Genomic DNA, 20604 nt, shown 5'->3' on the forward strand with positions numbered 1-20604 from the left:
GGCTTTTCACTGTAGGGCCCCGCCAAAATTACCCCGGGGGAAAAGTCCATGGAAAAGCTTGTAGGAAGGGAATGCTAGCAGAACTTTAAAGAAGCTTCCTGTGAGGGCCCAATTTAGGCATCAGAGTCAGCTTCAGATAATTTTATAAAAACCAAGCTATTTGTAGCTTTAGGATTAATTAAAAAAATAGTTTCAAAAGGCAAAAAACAAAAAGGGTTAAAATTTTTCACTTACTATCCCATGTCTTAATTTTTTTTTCAATTATATCTAACATAGGCAAAAGATGCCATGTGTCATTTTAATAGGTCTATTGCCCATATCATGTCCTTGTAAGCAATAATTCTCATGAAACACTGTCTTCATGATCAAAACAGGGAACCAATTCTTTCTAGGGATGATCATATTCTATTTCAAAAATAACACATGGGACGAGACTGTGAGAATGATCATGTGTCTGAAACTTTCTTGTTCGCACATAACATATGCAGGATAAATAAATATTTTCTCTCTTGCCAATTAATTCATTAATTTATTTAAAGTGCAACAATTTGACTAAGTATTCTCTACCAACCTGGATCTGTTCTTCTCTTTGTCAGTTGGCTGAAAAGCTATGGAATACTAAACTGAATTACCTTGAGCAATTGGAGCCCAAACTGTTACTGTATTTATCAACTTAAAAGTCTTTCTGAGTGTCAACACAGATGTGTATACATTAATTGTATTTCTTTTGTGCAGCAAGAGTTGAAGATATTTATGCTGCTAAAAAATGAATTTTGAAGGGATTGGTCTTACTCAGCATGAAGGTGGTGAGTCATAGCGAAGTAATACCAGACAGAGACATTAAGCCTGAGGAACCCCATGGCAAGAAGAGCAAAGCAATAAAGAATAGTCCTCTGTTCATCCGTCAACCACCCAGCCATCCCACTGCACTTTTGACCACAGATAAGCTGTAAGGCACTATGTTTAGATCTAGATCTGGGGGAGTTAAAATGCCAGGTTCAGAGTTCTTAGATTTATCATCTTGTAGGGGAGGTAAAGCATTTTACAAATTATACAGCTCAATATGGAATTTGGCAAGTGCCACTGAAGAAGGAAAAGCCAAGCACCATGACACTCAAAGAAAGGAAATTCTACTTCTGGCTGGGAGGAGGTGACATGGTAGCTGGGCCTGTACTAGGGAAGGAAAAAGGGTATTTAGGAAAAGGGCAGAGAAGGGCTGAAGTACAAGAGGGATGTGTAAGAGAGAGAACATGAAAAGAAAAGAACCTAAAGAATATGGAAGGATCCATGAACTCGGAAGAAACTTCATAAAGCAGTTGCTCTGGGACAAAGCCATGGGTGGAGGGGGGCGGAGAGTGTGAAGGCAATGCAAGATTTTCTAGGTGTAAGATCCAGGAAAGAGACTGGGTAACAAACTGTCATGGTGAGGTCATATTGGAATTTAATTGCAGGTCTTTTTGAAGACTCATTAGAATGGACTTTGCTTTTCTTAAGGACTAAGCAGGAGCCTAGAGCCTATGAAGGTCGAGCCAGCGCAGGCATGAGGCCCCCCTGGGCCCCAGATGGGATCATTTATGTATCACAGAGAGTCTCAGCAGAAAACAGAGGACACCTCAAGCTGGGTAATTGAGGGGAGTTAATGAAGGGACTATTTACACAGATGTGAGCAAGGTGTAGGAAAAGCACCATAGTACTCTGGGGTCAGGAAGCGTGGGAAGGCATAACATGCCTCTGTGTGAAGAAGAGATGGGAGAGAACAGTTAGGACTCAGAGGGAAACCTGTATAGAGAACTGACTGACAGGAACTGTGGTCTTGGGCACAGGACACAGTCAACCTGCAGCGACCAAGCAGAGGGCAAGCTGGAAATAAATAACCCAACCTCGGTCTTCTCCCTCCCTCTGATCGTCTGTCTTTGTCGCTAGTGGTCAACTGTAACTGAAAGCCAGAGGTAAGGGAGACTTAGCACACCCTGGAGAGGCACCTCTTCTTAACTGGGCAGAGGAAGCAGGAAAGCTTCTTGGAGTGAATGAGTCTGAGCTGAATTTTGAAGAACAAATAACAGTGAGGAGGGTGAAGGGAGAAGAGGTATACTGAAAAAACAAAAACAGAAACAAAAAACAGGCAAAAGGCTAGGCTTAGAAAAGCCTCATGCAATGCCTTCTAGAAACTAACTCATTCTATGTGATGGGAACCTGGTGGGACTTGGAGGGCCAGAGTTGGTGTGGAAGTCAAGGAGGTACCGGTCCTAAAGATCCTTGGACAGGATTTTGTCAGTTTTATCCAACTCTCTAGAGGTGTCATGCTTAACAACAGGGCCACCATGAACTGGTGTGTAGGTTGTCCACTGCACAAAAACAGGCAGCCAAGGTGGTGAGTAGAGGCTGAAATTCAGCTTGTATTTTGATGTTCAAGCCATACACCCCCAAGTGGATTTCATCCACCAGAAATAAAAACACACAAAAGTGTCATTAAGATTAACAATGGCCTTGCTTAACCAAATGCCTGGTGTATTGTAAAGGATCAATAAGTAGTAGCTACTATCATCATGATCATGATATCATCATCACCAACAACATAAAATGATCATCATCATGCTTTTACTGTGACAATGAACACTTGGTTTTTATAAATAGCACAACCCAGTGGCTCTAGGATAAAACCTGCCTCCCTCCCTCAAATCAAGAATGTAGTGAAATCTACATGAAGGTGTTAGGAATAAGGAGAGAATTCTTAGATAGTCTTTCCTGACTATTAAAGGTAAATACCTTCAAAAGAAGGCATATTCTGGAAGAAAAAAATATATAGATCTCAAAGACTTCGCTTTTAAATAAGAACTGAGAAAAAGGTGGTTTTTTTTCCTTTTTTTTTTTTTTCAATTTCCCTTGAAATTATTGCTTCTCGGAATTATAACTCTGATACAGTTTGTGGGGAATTTCTTTGTATGCACTGAGAGTCTCAGATTTACTGGAATTCCCATCCATGGCTTTACTGATTTTTTTTGTATGCATGCCAGTTCTAATAAAGCCAACCCTAATTACAGAGGAAATGCCTAAAGAGGGATAGAAGTATTAGATGAGGAGGTCATAGAAGCCACATTTAGTAAACTGAGTGTCTGTGGTTTTAGAAATCACTATGGATCATAACAAATGGTATGTTTCCAATGAATATCTAGGCAGTATTTTAGGGGGTCATATTTCTTTATCAGTAGTGAATGAATGAGGAGGCATAATCCAACATGGATTTTGAAACATTCTACAAGTTGCTGTGTGGCCCAGAATATGGCAGACAAATTCAATTTGACAGCAGCCCTTTGAGGAGAACACTTTCACATGTAAATGAATGGCTTCCTTCATCAATAATTTTATATCCATCAAAACATAGTATGCTAAAACAAACAAACACAGGGCACCTGGAGGGCTCAGTCAGTTGAGTGTCTGCCTTTGGCTCAGGTCGTGATCCTGGAGTCCTGGGATTGAGCCCCACATTGAACTCCATATTGGGCTCCCTGCTCAGCAGGGAGTCGTCTTCTCTCTCCCTCCACCCCTCACCCTACTCGTGCTCCATCTCAAATAAATAAATAAATAAATAAATAAAATCTTAACAAAACAAAACAAAACAAAAAACATAGTATGTTTTTTAGGTTTCTCTCTCAATCACTGAACTATTTATCTAAAGAAACCTCAGACCTACTATTTTAGAAGCTTGTAGAACAATGTTTTCCAGACTGTGTTCTGAGGACCACCTACACTGGAGTTACTTGCTGGTTTGTTAAATGCACATTCCCAGGTGCTGCCCAAATCTACTGAATCATAGTTTTGTGGGGTGGGGGGGTGAGGGGCCTTATATTTCTAACAAGATCCCCAGGTGATTCTCATGTAGCTCAAGAACTTCTAGGAAATTAAAGCAACTTCATGGTTGATGACAGTAATAGGACATATAATACACAAACTAGTTAAACTGCAAAACCAATAATGAGACAAAAATTGTTATGACATTTCCATATAATTAAAAAACAGGATAGCAGTATAAGATAACATGCATGTCTTTGGATTAAATCAATTGAGTTACAGAAAAAATGCTCAGAATCAGCATTCATGGAACTTGGCTTATTTTTTATATAATCAGTGAAACAAAAATTCTAAAGCCACTTCCTATGAAGGTAATCCATCCACTAGTTTTGTTTTGTTTTTAAGATTTTATTTATTTATTTGAAAGGCAGAGATCACAAGTAGGCAGAGAGACAGGCAGAGAGAGAGAGGAGGAGGAAGCAGGCTCACTGCTGAGCAGAGAGCCCAATGTGGGGCCTAATCCCAGGACCCTGGGAATATGACCTGAGCCAAAGGCAGAGGCTTTAACCCACTGAGCCACCAGGCATCCCCTGTTCACTAGTTTTGTGCAGCAAGCATGATCTACTTTAATGCCTTCCTGGTAAGCTATCAATGAAGACTGGCCCAGACTTGCCCATTATGACTGGTAGGGACCAATGGGAAAATATTAGGGAGAATGGAAGTGAATAAAGATAATTGCTCAACTTTAGGATGGAACTTTTAATGAGAAGGATTCCACACACGTTTCTTGTGTTCAGTGCACACTGCCATTCCATTAATATGAATTAATTGTCTTGCTGGCAAAACTGGCCATAGGATTTAGACAGTTGTAAATGTTGACTGCTTTCCCACACTGCCGTGTACTGTAGAGCTGCTTTCCTTGCACAGGGAAAAAGAGATATGACATACTTTCTTGTCCGCTTGTGTGGGTTGTGTAAATTGAGCATATCCTAGCCATTGTTCCAGCTCCCTGTACATTCTTGGCATATTAGAACATTCTAAGGTGTTGTCTGCAATGCTTTTATAGAATTGATTAAGCACAAGTTCCATCTGTTGTGGTTCAAATCTTTTGGCAATAAATAGAAGTTGGAAGCTTTATCTGAAACATGTATACATGTATGCCATCATGCTTTGTCTGTGTTTGATATTTATATATTTGCATATATTTATATATATGTAATTATATATTTATATTATATTATATATAAATAAAATGATATCTCATATTACTTTTGAGAAGAACTTATTTAAGAAGATACTATTTATTCAAAGAATATATTTGGCACTAAATGTTATCATATTAATACTTTTGTCTCTTAAAATGAATCACTGTGAATTCATTAATTTGTTTTTTGTCACCATTTACCTGAGAAAAATTTTACTAAAAATTTTCTGAGATGATACCAACTTTGGATGTTCACTTATTTGGTTAATATTTATTGAGCATTGTGTGCTAGGGGCTGAAGATGGATGGATAAGGAGAGCTCCCTTCATAGACTTTACTATTTACCAGAGGAAATAGACATTAATCAAATAACCACATATAAAAACACAAGACAGCAGGTGTAACAACTGTCATGAGTAGAAGTCTGAAGGGCTTTGAGGACCTGAGTATTAGGGAGGTCATAGAAGGTTTCTCTGTGGCAGTGAATCTGAATTGTAATGGGGAGGCTAAGATCTCTATTAACCAGATAAGGAGGGGAGGAAGTGACAGGAAGAAGCATGGCGTATATGGGAAACTGAAAGAAGATCCTTCTAGCCTGAGTGGAGAGACAATAATAGATGATATATGGGAAAAGATGAGGCTGCAGAGGATGGGAAAGACCATTGCATGTGAGGCTGTGAGGGGTATATTGTAGAATCTGGTCTTTAAGCTAAGAGCTGTGGAAAGCTGTTGTAAGGTTTCATGCAGGGGAGTGGCACTATTGGAGCTGCATTTTGAAGAGACCATTCTGGCTGCAACATGGGAGGCTGACTGGCAGGATCAGCCAGACAAAGGCCTTGTCAAAAAGGAGAATTACAGACCAATATTACTGATGAAGATGGATGCAAAAATTCTCACCAAAACACTAGCAGATAGGATCCAACAATACATTAAAAGGATTATTCACCATGACCAGGTGGGATTTATTCCTGGAATGCAAGGATGGTTCAACATCTGGAAATCAATTAATGTGATACACTACATACATAAAAGAAAGAACAAGAACCATATGATTCTCTCAATTGATGCAGAAAAAGCACTTGACAAAATACAGGATCCTTTCTTGGATTAAAACTCTCCACAGTATAGGGATAGAGTGAACATACCTCAATGTCATAAAAAACACATCTAAGAAAAGCCCATAGCAAATATCATTCTCAAGGGTGAAAAACAGAACTTTCTCCCATAAGGTCAGGAAAATGACAGGGAGGCCCAATCTTACCACTGTTATTCAACATAGTACTAGAGGTCCTAGCCTCACCAATCAGACAACAAAAAGAAATAAAAGGCATTCAAATTGGTAAAGAGGAAGTCAAACTCTCACTCTTTGCAGATGACATGATGCTTTATGTGGAAAAGCCAAAAGACTCTGCCCTAAAATTGCTAGATCTCATACAGGAATTCAGCAATATGGCAGGATATAGAATCTAGGCATAGAAATCAGTTGCATTTATATACACTAACAATGAAACAGAAGAAAGAGAAATTAAGGAATCCAATATACTAATGTATTGAAAACCAAAAGATACCTAGGAATAAGCCTAACCAAAGAGGTTAAGGATCTGTACTCTAAAAACTACAGAACACTTGTGAAAGAAACTGAGGAAGACACAAAGAAATAGGAAAACATTCCATGCTCATGGATTAGAAGAATAAACATTGTTAAAATGTCTATGCTACTCAGAGCAATCTACATATTCAATGCAATCCCTGTCGAAATACTGGTATTTTTCACAGAGCTGGAACAAATAATCCTAAAATTTTTATGGAACTAGGAAAGAGTCCAAATAGCTAGAGGAATATTGAAAAAGAAAACCAAATCTGGGGGCATCACAGTGCTGGACTTCAAGCTCTATTACAAAGCTGTAAACATCAAGACAGCTTGGTACTGGCACAAAAACAGACACATAGATCAGTGGAACAGAAGAGAGAGCACAGGCGCGCCTGGGTGGCTCAGTGGGTTAAGCCTCTGCCTTCAACTCAGGTCTTGATCTCAGGGTCCTGGGATTGAGCCCCACATTGAACCCCTCATTGAGCCCCGTGTTGGGCTTTCTACTCAACAGGGAGCCTGCTTCCCCCTCTCTCACTGCCTGCCTCTCTGACTACCTGTGAACTCTCTGTGTCAAATAAATAAATAAATAAAATCTTCAAAAAAAAAAAAAAAAGAATAGAGAGCCCAAAAATGGACCCCCAAATCTATGGCCAACAAATCTTCAACAAAGTAGGAAAGAATATCCAATGGAAAAAGGACAGTCTCTTCAGCAAATGGTGTTAGGAAAACTGGACAGCCACATGCAGAAAAATGAGACTGGACCATTTTCTTATACCATGCACAAAGATAAACTCAAAATGGATGAAAGGCATAACTGAGACAGGAATGCTTCAAAATTCTAGAGGAAAGCACAGTTGGCAACCTTTTCAACCTCTGCCACAGCAACTTCTTGCTGGACTTGTCTCCCAAAGCAAGGGAAACAAAAGAAAAAATGAACTTAGGATTTCATCAAGATAAAAAGATTTGCACATCAAAGGAAATAGTTGACAAAAACAAAACATAGCCTACAGAATGGGAGAAGATTTTTACAAATGTCTTAGCAGTAAAGAGCTAGTACCCAAGATTTATAAAGAACTTAACAGACTCAACACATACAAAACAAATAGTCCAGTCAAGAAATGGGCAGAAGACATGAACAGACATTTCTCCAAAGAAGACATACAAATGGCCAACAGACACATGAAAAAAAATACTCACCATCCCTCGGTATCAGGGAAATACAAATCAAAACCACAATGAGATATAACACCAGTTAGAATGGCTAAAATTAAGCAAGGAAACAACAAATGTTGATGAGGATGTGGAGAAAGAGGAACTCTATTACACTGTTCTCGGGAATGCAAGCTGTATAGCCACTCTGGAAAACAGTATAGAGATTCTTCAAGAAGTCGAAAATAGAGCTATGTGCAACCCAGCTATTGCACTACTGGTATTTACCCAAAGAATACAAATCTTGAGATTCAAAGGGACACCTGCACCCCAATGTTTATAGCAGCAATATCCACAATAGCAAAACTATGGAAAGAGTTAGATGATCACTGACAGATGAATAGATAAAGAAAAGTTTTATATATAAATATATATATAATATATATAGATATATATAGATAAAGTTTTATATGTAAAAACTTCTTTATATTTAGCTATATGTTACATATATATATACACACACACATATGGTGAAAGATATACATATACTATATACATATAATGAAATATTACTCAGCCATCAAAAAGAATGACATCTTATCATTTACAACAAAATGGATGGAACTGGATTGTATTATGCTAAGCAAAATAAGTCAATCAGAGAAAGACAATTATCATATAGTTTTACTCATATGTGGAATTTAAGAAACAAAACAGAGGATCATAGGTGAAGGGAGGGGAAAAATAGAATAAGACAAAATTGGAGAGGGAGGCAAGTATAAGAGACTCTTAATTCCAGGGTTGCTGGAGGGCAGGTGGGTGGGGGGATGGGATAAAAAGGTGATGAGCTTAAGGAGGGCACGTGATTTAATGAGTACTGTGTGTTACATGCAGTGGGTGAATAACTGAACTCTACATCCGAAACTAATGTTACACTATATGTTAACTAATTGAGTTTAAATAAAATAAGTTAAAAAAAAAAAAAGCCAATGGAAGGATTCATTTGGGAAGAAGAAACAGAATATGTAAGATAGGGTGATGTGTACAAGAAGGTGGGAAGGAAGAGATCCTTCACAAAATATCACCACCTTCTTGAGATATTTGATGAATTTCTGTGGCTGCTAAAAGCACCTGTATGTCATTTATATAGGTGAGTGTGTGGCTGAAAAACAAATTTCTTTCCTAATGTGTTTATATAGGTAAATAAATAAGTTAGGGTTACTCTGAAAGGTGATGACTAGAGTTCCTTTGAAATATATTAAGTGCTTTATTTTGGAGGGACATAAAATTTTTTTAAATCAACTTTATCTTATGCCTGTGTAGCGATAAGAGACTGAGTTACTCACTCTAGTCTGCCTTTTGAAAGCATGTTTTTCCTCCTGCATAGATTGGCTGGAATCAACTGATTCTCCAAGTGGAAAAGGACACATTTCCATGTGCGATGATTTATTGTGGAGAACCACAGGGGGACTATGCTTGACTGCCAGTATAAGGCCTATCAGACAGTTTTATCCTATTTCAAGATAAGATTGTTGACCTGACATGAAAAGGCAGAAGGATTAGGTAGTGATGGGAGACGAAGAATAGAAATCAAGCCCTGAAGGGGGCTAGGTTACTGATCTCAGCTTATTTCCCACTGAGGCTCTCATGTTACTAGCAAGTTTTCTATGGACTCTGTGTGTATGTGTGTATTGAAAGCTTTCAGTAAAACATTAGATCTGGGTATGTTAAAATCCCATGTACAGCAACATTTTCTTCTTTAAAACATTTATTTCGCAAAAGTTGCTCCTTTATGATTTCAGTTCAGGGTTTATTTAATTTTGAGAAAGCATTAGATTTGAAATTTACATTTCACAACAAATCCTCTATCTTCCATAGTCATCGTATCACTTACACTATCCACGAGTTACTCAATAGTCCATCCATACGCCAAATACTTGTTGGGCACTACTGTACACTGGGTACTGAGTAGAGCATACAAGGATGAAGAATCGCCCCTGCTTCATTGTTCAGTGGGGGAGGTTGATAAGAACAAGCCCAGAAGAACGGAAAGAACAGAGGAGAGAGATCTATTATCTGGGGTGGTGGTGTGTCTGCGTATACTGTGTGTGCGCCCACGTGCAAGCATGTGTGTGTTGTGAGAGAGAGAGGTGAGTGTGTGGGGGAAGGTTTAAAAGAGCGAGGCATGCCCATGCCAGAAAGGCATAAAACAGGAAAATGGGAAGAGGAGGAAAAGGAAAATGATTTCGGGATAATGATTTATCTGAGTCAATATGTGTGTATTTTGTCATTAATAGAAAGTATCTTTAAATAACAAGCTGGGGTTCGGTTTGACATAAGGAATGCGTATTCAGTAGTCACTAGCAGTAGATAAATATGAACACAAGCAGCACATTGCTTTTGGTGCTCAAACAACACTGAGCACATAAGACAGTGTTTTAACATATACAGAAGGAGGGAAGGCCTCACATGACAAACCTACCACCACACAAATCCAAAGTGGGGCTTTCTTCTTGTCACCTCCAAAGTACTGTGAATGTTGACCATGAAATTCAATGGGAAAGTTTCATATTAATGGACTCACAAAGCTATTTGCGGCCTCTGACCTCGGAGGTCATAAGCCTGTTCTCGCATGGGCATCTGAGTGGAGAGTTAGCCAGTCCACGCTGAAGGCATCCAGCGAGCAAAAGCCACAAAGGCTATTACCAGTTACCCAGCAGGTGTGAAGAAAATCTCCTCACAAGAGGCCTTTCTTCATTTGCTATCATTTGGAAACCATCTCTGTTTGGCCGTGTGATAAAACAGCATGGTTTTATAGCACAAAGATTTGAAATCAAGTTCTAAAGAGCAATCCTGAAAGAAGGTCGTCTGAAAAAAGACATGCTTTCATTTTCTTTCATATGCTAAGGAGCCCTCCTACGGACAAATACATTCAACATCCAAGTATCTAGTGACTAAGTGAGTAATCACACGGGGAAGCAATCTGATTTACAGAGGAGGACACCCGTGCCAAAACCGAGATGTCTAAGTTATTTTTTGTTGGGTGTAAGAGCAAAGGCATCCCCTGTGTCTCAAGAAATAAGAGTGAAAGTCACGACCTAGTTCTTCCTCCTCCTTTTGACAAATGTGACTGAACAGAGAGCCAGATGTGTTCCAGGATGGCCGAGCTGACTCACTGTTACTGCTAACATGCACTTGCAGTTCCAAGACATGAGGCCAACTGATAAAGGGGATTTGCTTGGTTTTCCAGAAGGAAGTTCTGTTCTGTTCTATTCACTTGCTCAATCTCGATTCTCTCATTCAGGAGGAGTACAGGGATGGGCAATAAACACCACCAAGCAAATCTCAGAGGATTCTTGAGTTATTCCAGTGATTTGCTAATTGTGGACTCTGTACTTTTATAAAATGATTATCGGAAACTGAATCAGCAATCGGAGGGATTGGAAATAGCTTTCACTGTAACCATTTCCCTCACGTAATCATTTCCCACACATGATCACACCAAAGCCTCTGTTCTTTAAGTGGAATAAGTCAGCAGGGAGGAAGATATTATAACATTGTGAAATAATCAGTCTTGGAATTTCAAATAGTCCATGTCCTTAAGTTGGATTTGCCCAAGAGGTGGAAATTTCAGGTTGAGGAATTAATCTGCACTAAATCTTGGTTCTACCTCTTGGTAGCTTTGTGACCTCGGGGAAATTACTTAACTTCTTTGTGTTTCAGTCTCCTCATCTGTAAAATGGAGTCAATAATAATGAGAAAAATGTTTAACTCATAGTTAACATGATAAACGACAGTAATTATAATAATTTTAGGATCTTTAGCCTATTTTAGCCTTCATTTTCCTCTGAATTCATCTGTACCTAACTAGATTCAAAGTGCATTTTACTGACTTAGTAGATATTAAATGCCTGTGAATTTCTGTATGTTGATAAGCATGTTAGCGGGTGATAAGATTTTGATCTGAAGAAGGGAATATACTTAGGCGACCACATAAGCCAGATGGTTTTCTGTCAATTTCTGAATGAGTCCCATAGTTTAGGGTACACACTGTTAAGAAGGATTTATATTTTAGGATGTCTTTCCTGAAGTCTAATTGAAATTTCCTCACTTATGGAGATACTGAATAGCATCTTTCTTTCTATACTGGAACAATGAATACTTGACAGCAATTGTTGTATCATTTGTCAGTACTTAAAAAAAAACCCAAATCCATTTAAAAAATTTCTTATGCCTTAGACTCCAACTCTGCTTCTTTAAACCCCATCCTCTCTGAGGCTAAACCTTGTGAGGGGCATGTGGATCCTTCAGGGGCACTGATTAAAACCCAGAATGGTAACAGGACTCAGGCCCAGTATGTCAGGTGCTAGGTTAGGGAAGTGGGTCACTTGTTTTATATCTACTGACTTCTCTCAAGGAGGAAAGAAGCACCAGCCTCCATTTACCAGATTCACAATGCACTGGGTATCGTATAGTGATATATTTGATTTGATTAACACATAACCACAGTTTTGAAACATCCTATTTTAACACTTGAGGTGTATCTGATGTTGCCATTCCCAAATATTATTCATTCATTCACTCACTCAGCAAGTATTCATTGTGTGCCATAAACATACGAGGGTGTCTGCTAGACTTTTCCATATATGCTGTCTGACCCTAACTGGATTCTGAATCCTTTCAGAGTGGAGATTTTGCACCTTACTCATATTTTGTCCAAAGCCGCAGCCTGTAGAAGACATTTGACCAAGGCAATACACATACTTATATAAATGAACAGCGGGACACAGGTACTATGCTTGTTGTGAGTAACCAAACAATAAAATATATATTCCTAGTTATTCCTTGACCATATTTAAACTCACAATTGAAGAACATGAAGGCAGCCATCATCTCCATGAATAATGTGTTAGCAGTATGATGTCAGACCTTGCATTTATATGAAATGTATAACCTATACCCTTGTATCAAAACAAGATGAAATCAACAACCTACATAAATTTTTCAGGGAATCGGGAGTTCTTGGTGAAAATTATAGTTTAAAATAAGATTTCTTGCAGGCTTGCATCCCCTTTTATGTAGCAAAAGGAAATGAGCAAAGAAATGTAAGCACACGGAAGTTTTTGGGGCCAAACATTTTTGATTCAATATGTTCTGTTATAAAATATTTGGCCTTATTTGAGTCTTTATTTCTGTGTGTTCTCAGTCTATATTTAACAGTGAGAAACACAAGTAAGAAAGAGTAAATTGCAAAATGTCCTTTTCAAGAGTATGGCAGCGAATTTGAGAAAACATATATTAAAGGAACACTTTGTGTTTCTAACTTCCAGACCCTTCTCGGAGGCCTCCATTGGCCAGAAATGCTGAAATGTTTATTGAACTAAGGACTCAGCTGACTTGGAATGAGAATTCTTAAGGGTCTCTCAGAGCCACCTAAGATAAGTGCCTTACTTTGCCATGTTCTCAAATAAAGTTTCTTTCACGCCCTGTCTTTTTCATAGGTGAAGTCAGGTTTAATTATAAAGTTTTATAATGGAGACTTTCAATTCCCCAATTTCTTATTTGCCCAAATAACTTATTAAAATTGGGGTGTTCACTCTGGCATCAGCTCAACACAGACTCTGTAATGGGCCAACAATCTGTGCCTCACAGGGGCCGCCATCCTTCAGTGCCAGCTTCCTCCAGCCACAGCCTTTTCTGTGGGGAAAGACCTTTTAATTGGTCCCTCTCCGAGAGCCCCTCTTATCCCCATCTGGCCAAATAAAGACATTTATTTCCATTCAGCCTTACCTTCTCAGCAGTTAGCAAGAGAACAGACTTGCCACAATGGATAATCTTTAAGAGGCCCCCAAATCCTAAAATGGAGGTTACAGATATAAGGGCTGTGGTGGTGGGGGGGGTGTCACCTGTGGCTCTCTAGCAAATGGATCACCTAAAAAGTGGATTTTCAACGGGGTTTGAACACTGTTCTCTAAGTTGAAACTGCAGTTTGTGAGCAGTGTCCATGTTGAGAAGTCTGGGTCCTCTCAGAAGGCAAGTGAGTGATGAAATAGTCCATTTCCAAGGACAGCATAACTTTCTGAAGACAGACATATTACCAACCTAATTCCACTGGTCTGATTGGGACACGCGTAATGAGGAGGCAGAGCGGTAGAATTTAACCATGGCCCCTGGAGTCAGCTTGGGTTCAAATCCTACTATTGTTCATTTATTACCTGTGTGACCTCAGTTAATCAAATTGCTCTGTGCCTCAGTTTCCCCATCAGTGAAATGGAGATAATGTTAGTACCAACCTGATAAGATCATTGTAAATGTTAATGAACTATACCTAACACATTTAGCAAGGGCTGGGTTCATATTCACTAATAATTGTACTTTTAGGCAAGGTCAGTAGACCAAATTCCTTGGGCAACAAGAAGGAAGTGAGAGGGCGAATAACAGCTATGAAGGTATTCCTCACATCCTCACTTTTCAAAAGTTTCACTTTTTATGTAGCTCCATCACGAAACTGGAGTGTGAGGGATGACCTCAAGATGACAGGGTCGGTGCCTGCATTCACTCCCTCAGTCTGATCTCCTTCCTTCAGGGCTTTTGAGAGGTTGGTTGTTTTTCTCTAACCCTCAGGGTCACCTGAGCTGAAATGAATGCTTTCAGGGCAAAACAGTCTGTACAGCTTCCTTGATAAGGAAGTCGCTTCTCTTGCTTGTTTCTGGCTTATGTTTCTCCCCCTTTCCACATCTTCCCTTTCTCTCACTCCCACTTTGGTGAGATACCTTTCTCAGCACAAGACAGAGGCGATCAGGCATCCCTGTGTATTATTACAACATAGGATGTGAGACGAAGGCCAACGAGAAATGCAGGGCTCAGAGGTCCCTGTGAATCCCAGGGGCACGAGCGATTCTGAGCAGCAAGTGGACAGGAGAGGTCTCTCACCGGTCGCTTTCTCGGGATTGTTGCACATGAAGCATTGCCACGCTCCTGCCGCTTCGCTGAAGCCAAATACATCAAAGAATCTCACTTCTTCCAGATGGAGCTGTACCTGGTCCAGATCCTGTTCCAGGAACACAAAGCACAAAGAACCCATAAGCTGATCTTCCTGCTACGTAGCATTCTGGGACTGAAAGAAGGGACATGGGAGTAGGGTGGCCAGTACTCAGACTTGGTGCTAAGGACAAGGAGGGAGCAGTGAGAAAACCTCTACTGGCCCATCCTGCACGACCACAGCCATCTCAAGCCCCTCCAAGGGAGTTCTCTCAATGCGGAGGGCAGTGAGCGTGGGGGGCCCCAGGGTTGGGGGTGAGGCCTGAAGTGGCCCAGCATTTTCTTGCATCTAATGCCTGCCCCAGACATTAGAGGGGTAAAAGGGAGGGGTAGCCATGTGGCACTGTGGTTGAAAGGAATGCTACGGGGGAGTTGGTCTTTCATGTACAGTTTGTGTAAAGTTGAGAATCGAGTATCCGTATCAAAAAATTATTTTTGTTAGGCTGGCTTTGCAGGGGGCTGATGGGAAATGTGTGGGAGAAGGCTTAATCCCTCAGTCCTTGGCTCTGGCACTGTTTCAGTTCTACCTTTTATCTTAAGATTATATGCAAATCTTGCATTATATTCCATGATATGGCTGTATTAATTTTAATGGAAAATAATGTCTTAAATTACTTATCAGTAAATTAATTAATTTTCCCCCTCCCAATAGCTGAATTGAATTGATGCACCAAGAAGACTGTCCTTGTCTTATGTGCCCCGTGGCATTGTGCCAATGTATTCCTGCTTAAGAGGCAGAGGAGAGAGGTTCCGTTACACTGTAAATGGATGGAATACAATTAGCCTAACCAAATTAAATAGCTCTACTGTCCTCTTGAGGCTTTCCTATTATGTAAATGACTTGTAGCCTCTGCTACAGGGTGGTCAGAACCGCACTCTTAAAAACTTGCTTTCCTAAGAGGGATTTAATGTCTTTGCCAGCTAGCCTTACACGTGCTCAGTTGACGGACGTGTTTGTCCTCTGTTGAGCTGAGATTTTATTCCCTTTCCTCTGGTCCACATGCTGTGATCTTCTACCCAGAGTAACAGCGTAAGCCCAAAAGCTCCAGGGATGGAGCACTGTGTGAGCTGCTTCTGATGGATCTAAAATAGAGAATGGACAAGTGGCTTCCTAGTTTCTGCTCCAAAGTTCCTGTTTCCCAGGTCTGCATTTCTTGACAGAGGTGATAAATATGCCAAACTCTAAGCTCCTTGGGAGAATGAATATCCACTTTGTTCAAAGTTGTAGTCCCAGAATCTAGTCCAGCATCAGGAATGGATTCACAGCAACAGCTTGCAAGCCCAATGTAAAGTTTTCCAATGACCTACGTGAAAGTATTATGAACATTTAAAGGGGATTATTTAAGAGCACATTTATATTCACTGGAACATAAACACAATGAAGGCACGGATTTTCTCTGTTATAATGGCTATTATGATCTCAGCACTAAAAATGCCTATCACATAAGCAAGCATTAAATAAATATTTGTAGAATAATGAAAAGCATAAACTGGGACTAGAAATAAATACTTTTCAGCACTCTTTATTAAGACCATTATGGCTTGTGTTCTGGGATTGGACATCTTGAAGGCTCAACATGCTGAATACAGCATTTTAAATTCTAAAGTTTAATACCTTTTTTTTTTAATCATGTTCCCAAGATAAAGACTGAAGAAGCACCTGGGAGTTTTGCAGGTTTCAAAGGATGAAATCTATATTAAAATTTATGGGGGAAAAGCAGATGTTCATAAATATCAGTTTCAAAACTGCTAAGTCTCTGAAGTCTATGCTTGGCCATAGGCATGCAGATCACTTCTCTATTTCTCACACAACTAGGGATCAATTTCTCATTCACCGCAAACACCACTAACAAACAAAGTACTTAAAATACGTAAGGGTTCCTTTATTTTTCCTGTTCTGAGACCAGAAATGTCCCAGGTTGTTGCTTATAATCCACATTTGTCTTGGCAAAAAGTTACTTGAAAAGTTTAGGACAGATGGTGAGCTACATCCCAGTATTCAAGCACTTCAAGTCAAAAGCAGGCTTACTTCAGAGGATTAGGTGTTGTGCGAAGGGAATTGACTGAAGAAGGTGGATGGTAATTCTATGAACTGTTGAAATCAGCTGTAACAGCCAACTTTGGATACAAACAGATGAAATACATGTAGTTCCAAATATTGTTGGAAAATTACAGCAGAATCAATCACCAAATAAGCAAACAAAACCCGTCAACCAGTAATACCTAAGTTTTTGGAGTTTTGGTTTTCTGATTGTGCTTGATGTCATTATTTCTCTCTCTTACTTATCTTCTTTACCCTTCTGGGTCCTATAGCTTCCCAGGACTTGCCCAAGATCGCTTATATGGCTTTTTTTTTTTTAATACAAGGGAACTAAAATTGTTTTGTTAAAAGAATTCTAAGCTTCTTTTAAAACAACTAGATTCCAGAAGAACAATAAAAAAGCATTCATATCTAAGTATAGTCCCTTTCTGAGTATTCTAGTTTATTGCGATTATGGTGGACAGACCCTAGTGTGACTCCCCCTCCATCGCCCCCTATAATTCCCCTCTCCTGGTATTCATCCCCTCATCTAATCCCTTTCCCTCGTGTGGAAGAGACCTATGACTTGCTTCTGAGAAAATGGCAAAGATGGTAAGATATCAATCCCATGTTTACATTATTATGTGTACACACACATGCACCACATACACTGCTCATATATGCATATGTACCACACACACAGACACACACACACACACACACACACACCCCTATCTTGTTAGCAGATGCAATTGGAAGACTCTTCTGCTAGCCTTAAGGAAGCAAGCTGCCATGTTGTGAAATACCTGTGGAGAGTTACACCTGGCAGGTAAGTGTGGGTTTCCTCTAGGACATAAAGGCTGCCTTCAGCCAATAGTTAGTACAAGCCCCAAGTCTTTATAGTCTTACCACCCCAAATCAATAGTAACTGCCAACAACCTAAGAACTTTTGGAAGCAGACCCTTCCCACTCAAATCTCCAAATGAGACCATAGCCAAACCAATATCTGGTTTTTGCAGCCTAGGGAGACCTTGAACAGAAGACCCGGTTAAGTCACAAGCAGATTCTTGACCCAAGGAAACTGTGAGATAACAGATATTGTTTTAAGTTTCTAGGTTTTGGTAATTTGTTATGCAGCAATAAGAATCAATACTGAGGAGGAAGAGGAGTCAAGATGGCAGAGAAGTAACAGGCTAAGACTGCATCAGGTAGCAGGAGATCAGCTAGATATCTTTTTTTTTTTTAATTTTTTTATTTTTTATTTTTTTTTTTTAATTATTTATTTATTTATTTGACAGAGAGAGATCACAAGTAGGCAGAGAGGCAGGCGGGGGGTGGGGGAAGCAGGCTCCCTGCTGAGCAGAGAGCCCGATGTGAGGCTCGATCCCAGGACCCTGAGATCATGACCTGAGCCGAAGGCAGAGGCTTAACCCACTGAGCCACCCAGGCACCCGTCAGCTAGATATCTTATCAATCCATTGTGAACACCTACAAATCCAACAGGAGACCGAAGAGAAGAACAGCAACAATTCTAGAAACAGAAAATCAACCACTTTCTGAAAGGTAGGACTGGTGGAGAAGTGAATCCAAAGCGACGAGAAGATAGACCACGGGGGGTGGGGGGGGGACCGGCTCCCAGCAAGCGGTGGAACAACGGAGCACAAAATCAGGACTTTTATAAAAGTTTGCTCCACTGAGGGACATTGCTCCAGAGGCTAAACTGGGGTGAAGCCCACGCGGGGTCAGCATGGCCCCTGTTCTCGCAGGGTCACAGAAGGATTGGGGGTGTCTGAGTGTTACAGAGCTCACAGGTATTAGAGTGGGGAATCTGGCTACAGAGACAGAGCTGAGGAGTGAGCTCTCAGCTCGGGGTTACCTTGAACCAGTCACAGGCTCAGTGAGCTCAGAGTGTAGCTGGAGGCCAGGGAGATAGGAGTGATTAGGTGCTCTTCTCTGAGGGCGCACTGAGGAGTGGGGCCTTGAGCTCTTGGCTCCTCCAGGCCGCAGATTGGGAGGCCGCTATTTTCATTTCCATCCTCCGGAACTCTATGGAAAGCTCAGGGAACAAAAGCTCCCGAAAGCAAACCGGGAGCAGATTAGTTAGCCCGGCCCCGGGTAAGGGCGGTGCAAGTCTGCCTGGGGCAAAGACACTTGAGAATCACTACAAAAGGCCCCTCCCCCAGAAGATCAACAAGAAATCCAGCCAGGACCAAGTTCATGTACCAAGGAGAACAGCAGAATTCCAGAGGAGGAGAAAGCAAAACATGGAATTCATGGCTTTCTCCCCATGATTCCTTAGTCTTGCAGTTAATTTAATTTTTTTTAATTTTATTTTTTTCTTCTTCTAAATTTTTTTTAACTTTTACGCTTTCCTCTTTTAACGTTTTTTAAACTAGTTTATCTTAACAATACCTTTCATTAAAAAAAAATCTTTTTTGAACTTTCATTATTTCTTTTTTGAACTTTCATTATTATAGTCACATTTTATCCTTCATTGTATCTAAGTTTATTTTTTATATACACGTAGGGTTTTTTCTTCTAAAAAATTTGGGGTACAACTTCTTCTAATAGATCAAAATATGCCCTAAATCTAGCTCTGGGCTTGTTCTAGTCTCCAGCCCGAGCAAAATCTCTCCACTTTCTTTTTCTTTATTCTCCCAACCAAATTACTTTATCAACTCCTTTTTTAGAAATATAAAAATTTTTTTTTCATCTTTATACGCATTTTCCATCCCTTCATTGTGTTTACCCTTATATATGTTTTTCATTCTTTAAAATTTTGGGAGGTAGTTTCTTCTAAGAGACCAAAATACTCCCAAAATTAAGTGTTCTAGTTTCCAGTCTAATATATATATATTTTTCTTTTTAATATTTTTTAAAATTTGTTTTCTTTTTTCTAAAATTTTTTTTCTGAACTTCTTTTTATCCCATTTCTCCCACCCATGATTTGGGGCCTCTTCTGATTTGGTTAAAGCACATTTTACTGGGGTCTTTGCCACCCTTTTAGTACTTTATTTGCTCCTTCATATATTCTTATCTGGACAAAATGACAAGGCAGAAAAACTAACCACAAAGAAAAGAACAAGAGGCAATACTGAAGGCTAGGGACCTAATCAATATGGACATTGGTAATATGTCAGATCTAGAGTTCAGAATAACGATTTTCAAGGTTCTAGCCGGGCTCGAAAAAGGCATGGAAGATATTAGAGAAACCCTCTCTGGAGAGATAAAAGCCCTTTATGGATAAATAAAAGAACTAAAATCTAACCAAGTTGAAATCAAAAAAGCTATTAATGAGGCGCAATAAAAAATGGAGGCTCTTACTGCTAGGATAAATGAGGCAGAAGAAAGAATTAGTGATAAAGAAGACCAAATGACAGAGAATAAAGAAGCTGAGCAAAAGAGAGACAAATATTGGACCACAAGGGGAGAATTCGAGAGATAAGTGACACCACAAGATGAAACAACATTAGAATAATTGGGGTTCCAGAAGAATAAGAGGGGAGCAGAAGGTATATTGGAGAGAATTATTGTAGAGAATTCCCCAAATATGGCAAAGGGAACAAGCATCAAAATCCAGGAGGTGCAGAGAACCCCCCTCAAAATCAGTAAGTATAGGTCCACACCGTGTCGCCTAATAGTAAAATTTACAACGCTTAGCAACAAAGAGAAAATCCTGAAAGCAGCCTGGGAAAAGAAGTCTGTAACATACAATGATAAAAATATTAGATTGGCAGTGGACTTATCCACAGAGACCTGGCAGGCCAGAAAGTACTGGCATGATATATTCAGAGCACTAAACGAGAAAAA

The 20604-nt window shown here is 39.8% G+C and overlaps 1 protein-coding gene across 6 annotated transcripts in view; it reads right to left on the reverse strand.

Annotated features, from left to right (window-relative positions):
* The window catches only part of VEPH1 (ventricular zone expressed PH domain containing 1), a 242823-nt gene that overhangs the window by 9639 nt on the left and 212580 nt on the right, over nt 1–20604 (reverse strand). For all 6 annotated transcript variants that reach the window (XM_004755625.3, XM_004755627.3, XM_013057757.2 and 3 more), the window contains one exon: nt 14667–14784. In XM_004755625.3, coding sequence (XP_004755682.1) covers nt 14667–14784 — 118 coding nt within the window. The remainder of the gene's footprint in view (nt 1–14666; nt 14785–20604) is intronic.

This window comes from Mustela putorius, unplaced genomic scaffold, assembly GCF_011764305.1.
Source record: "Mustela putorius furo isolate JIRA1106 unplaced genomic scaffold, ASM1176430v1.1 tig00003834_pilon_pilon_pilon, whole genome shotgun sequence".
In the NCBI taxonomy this organism is placed as follows: Eukaryota; Metazoa; Chordata; class Mammalia; order Carnivora; family Mustelidae; genus Mustela; species Mustela putorius.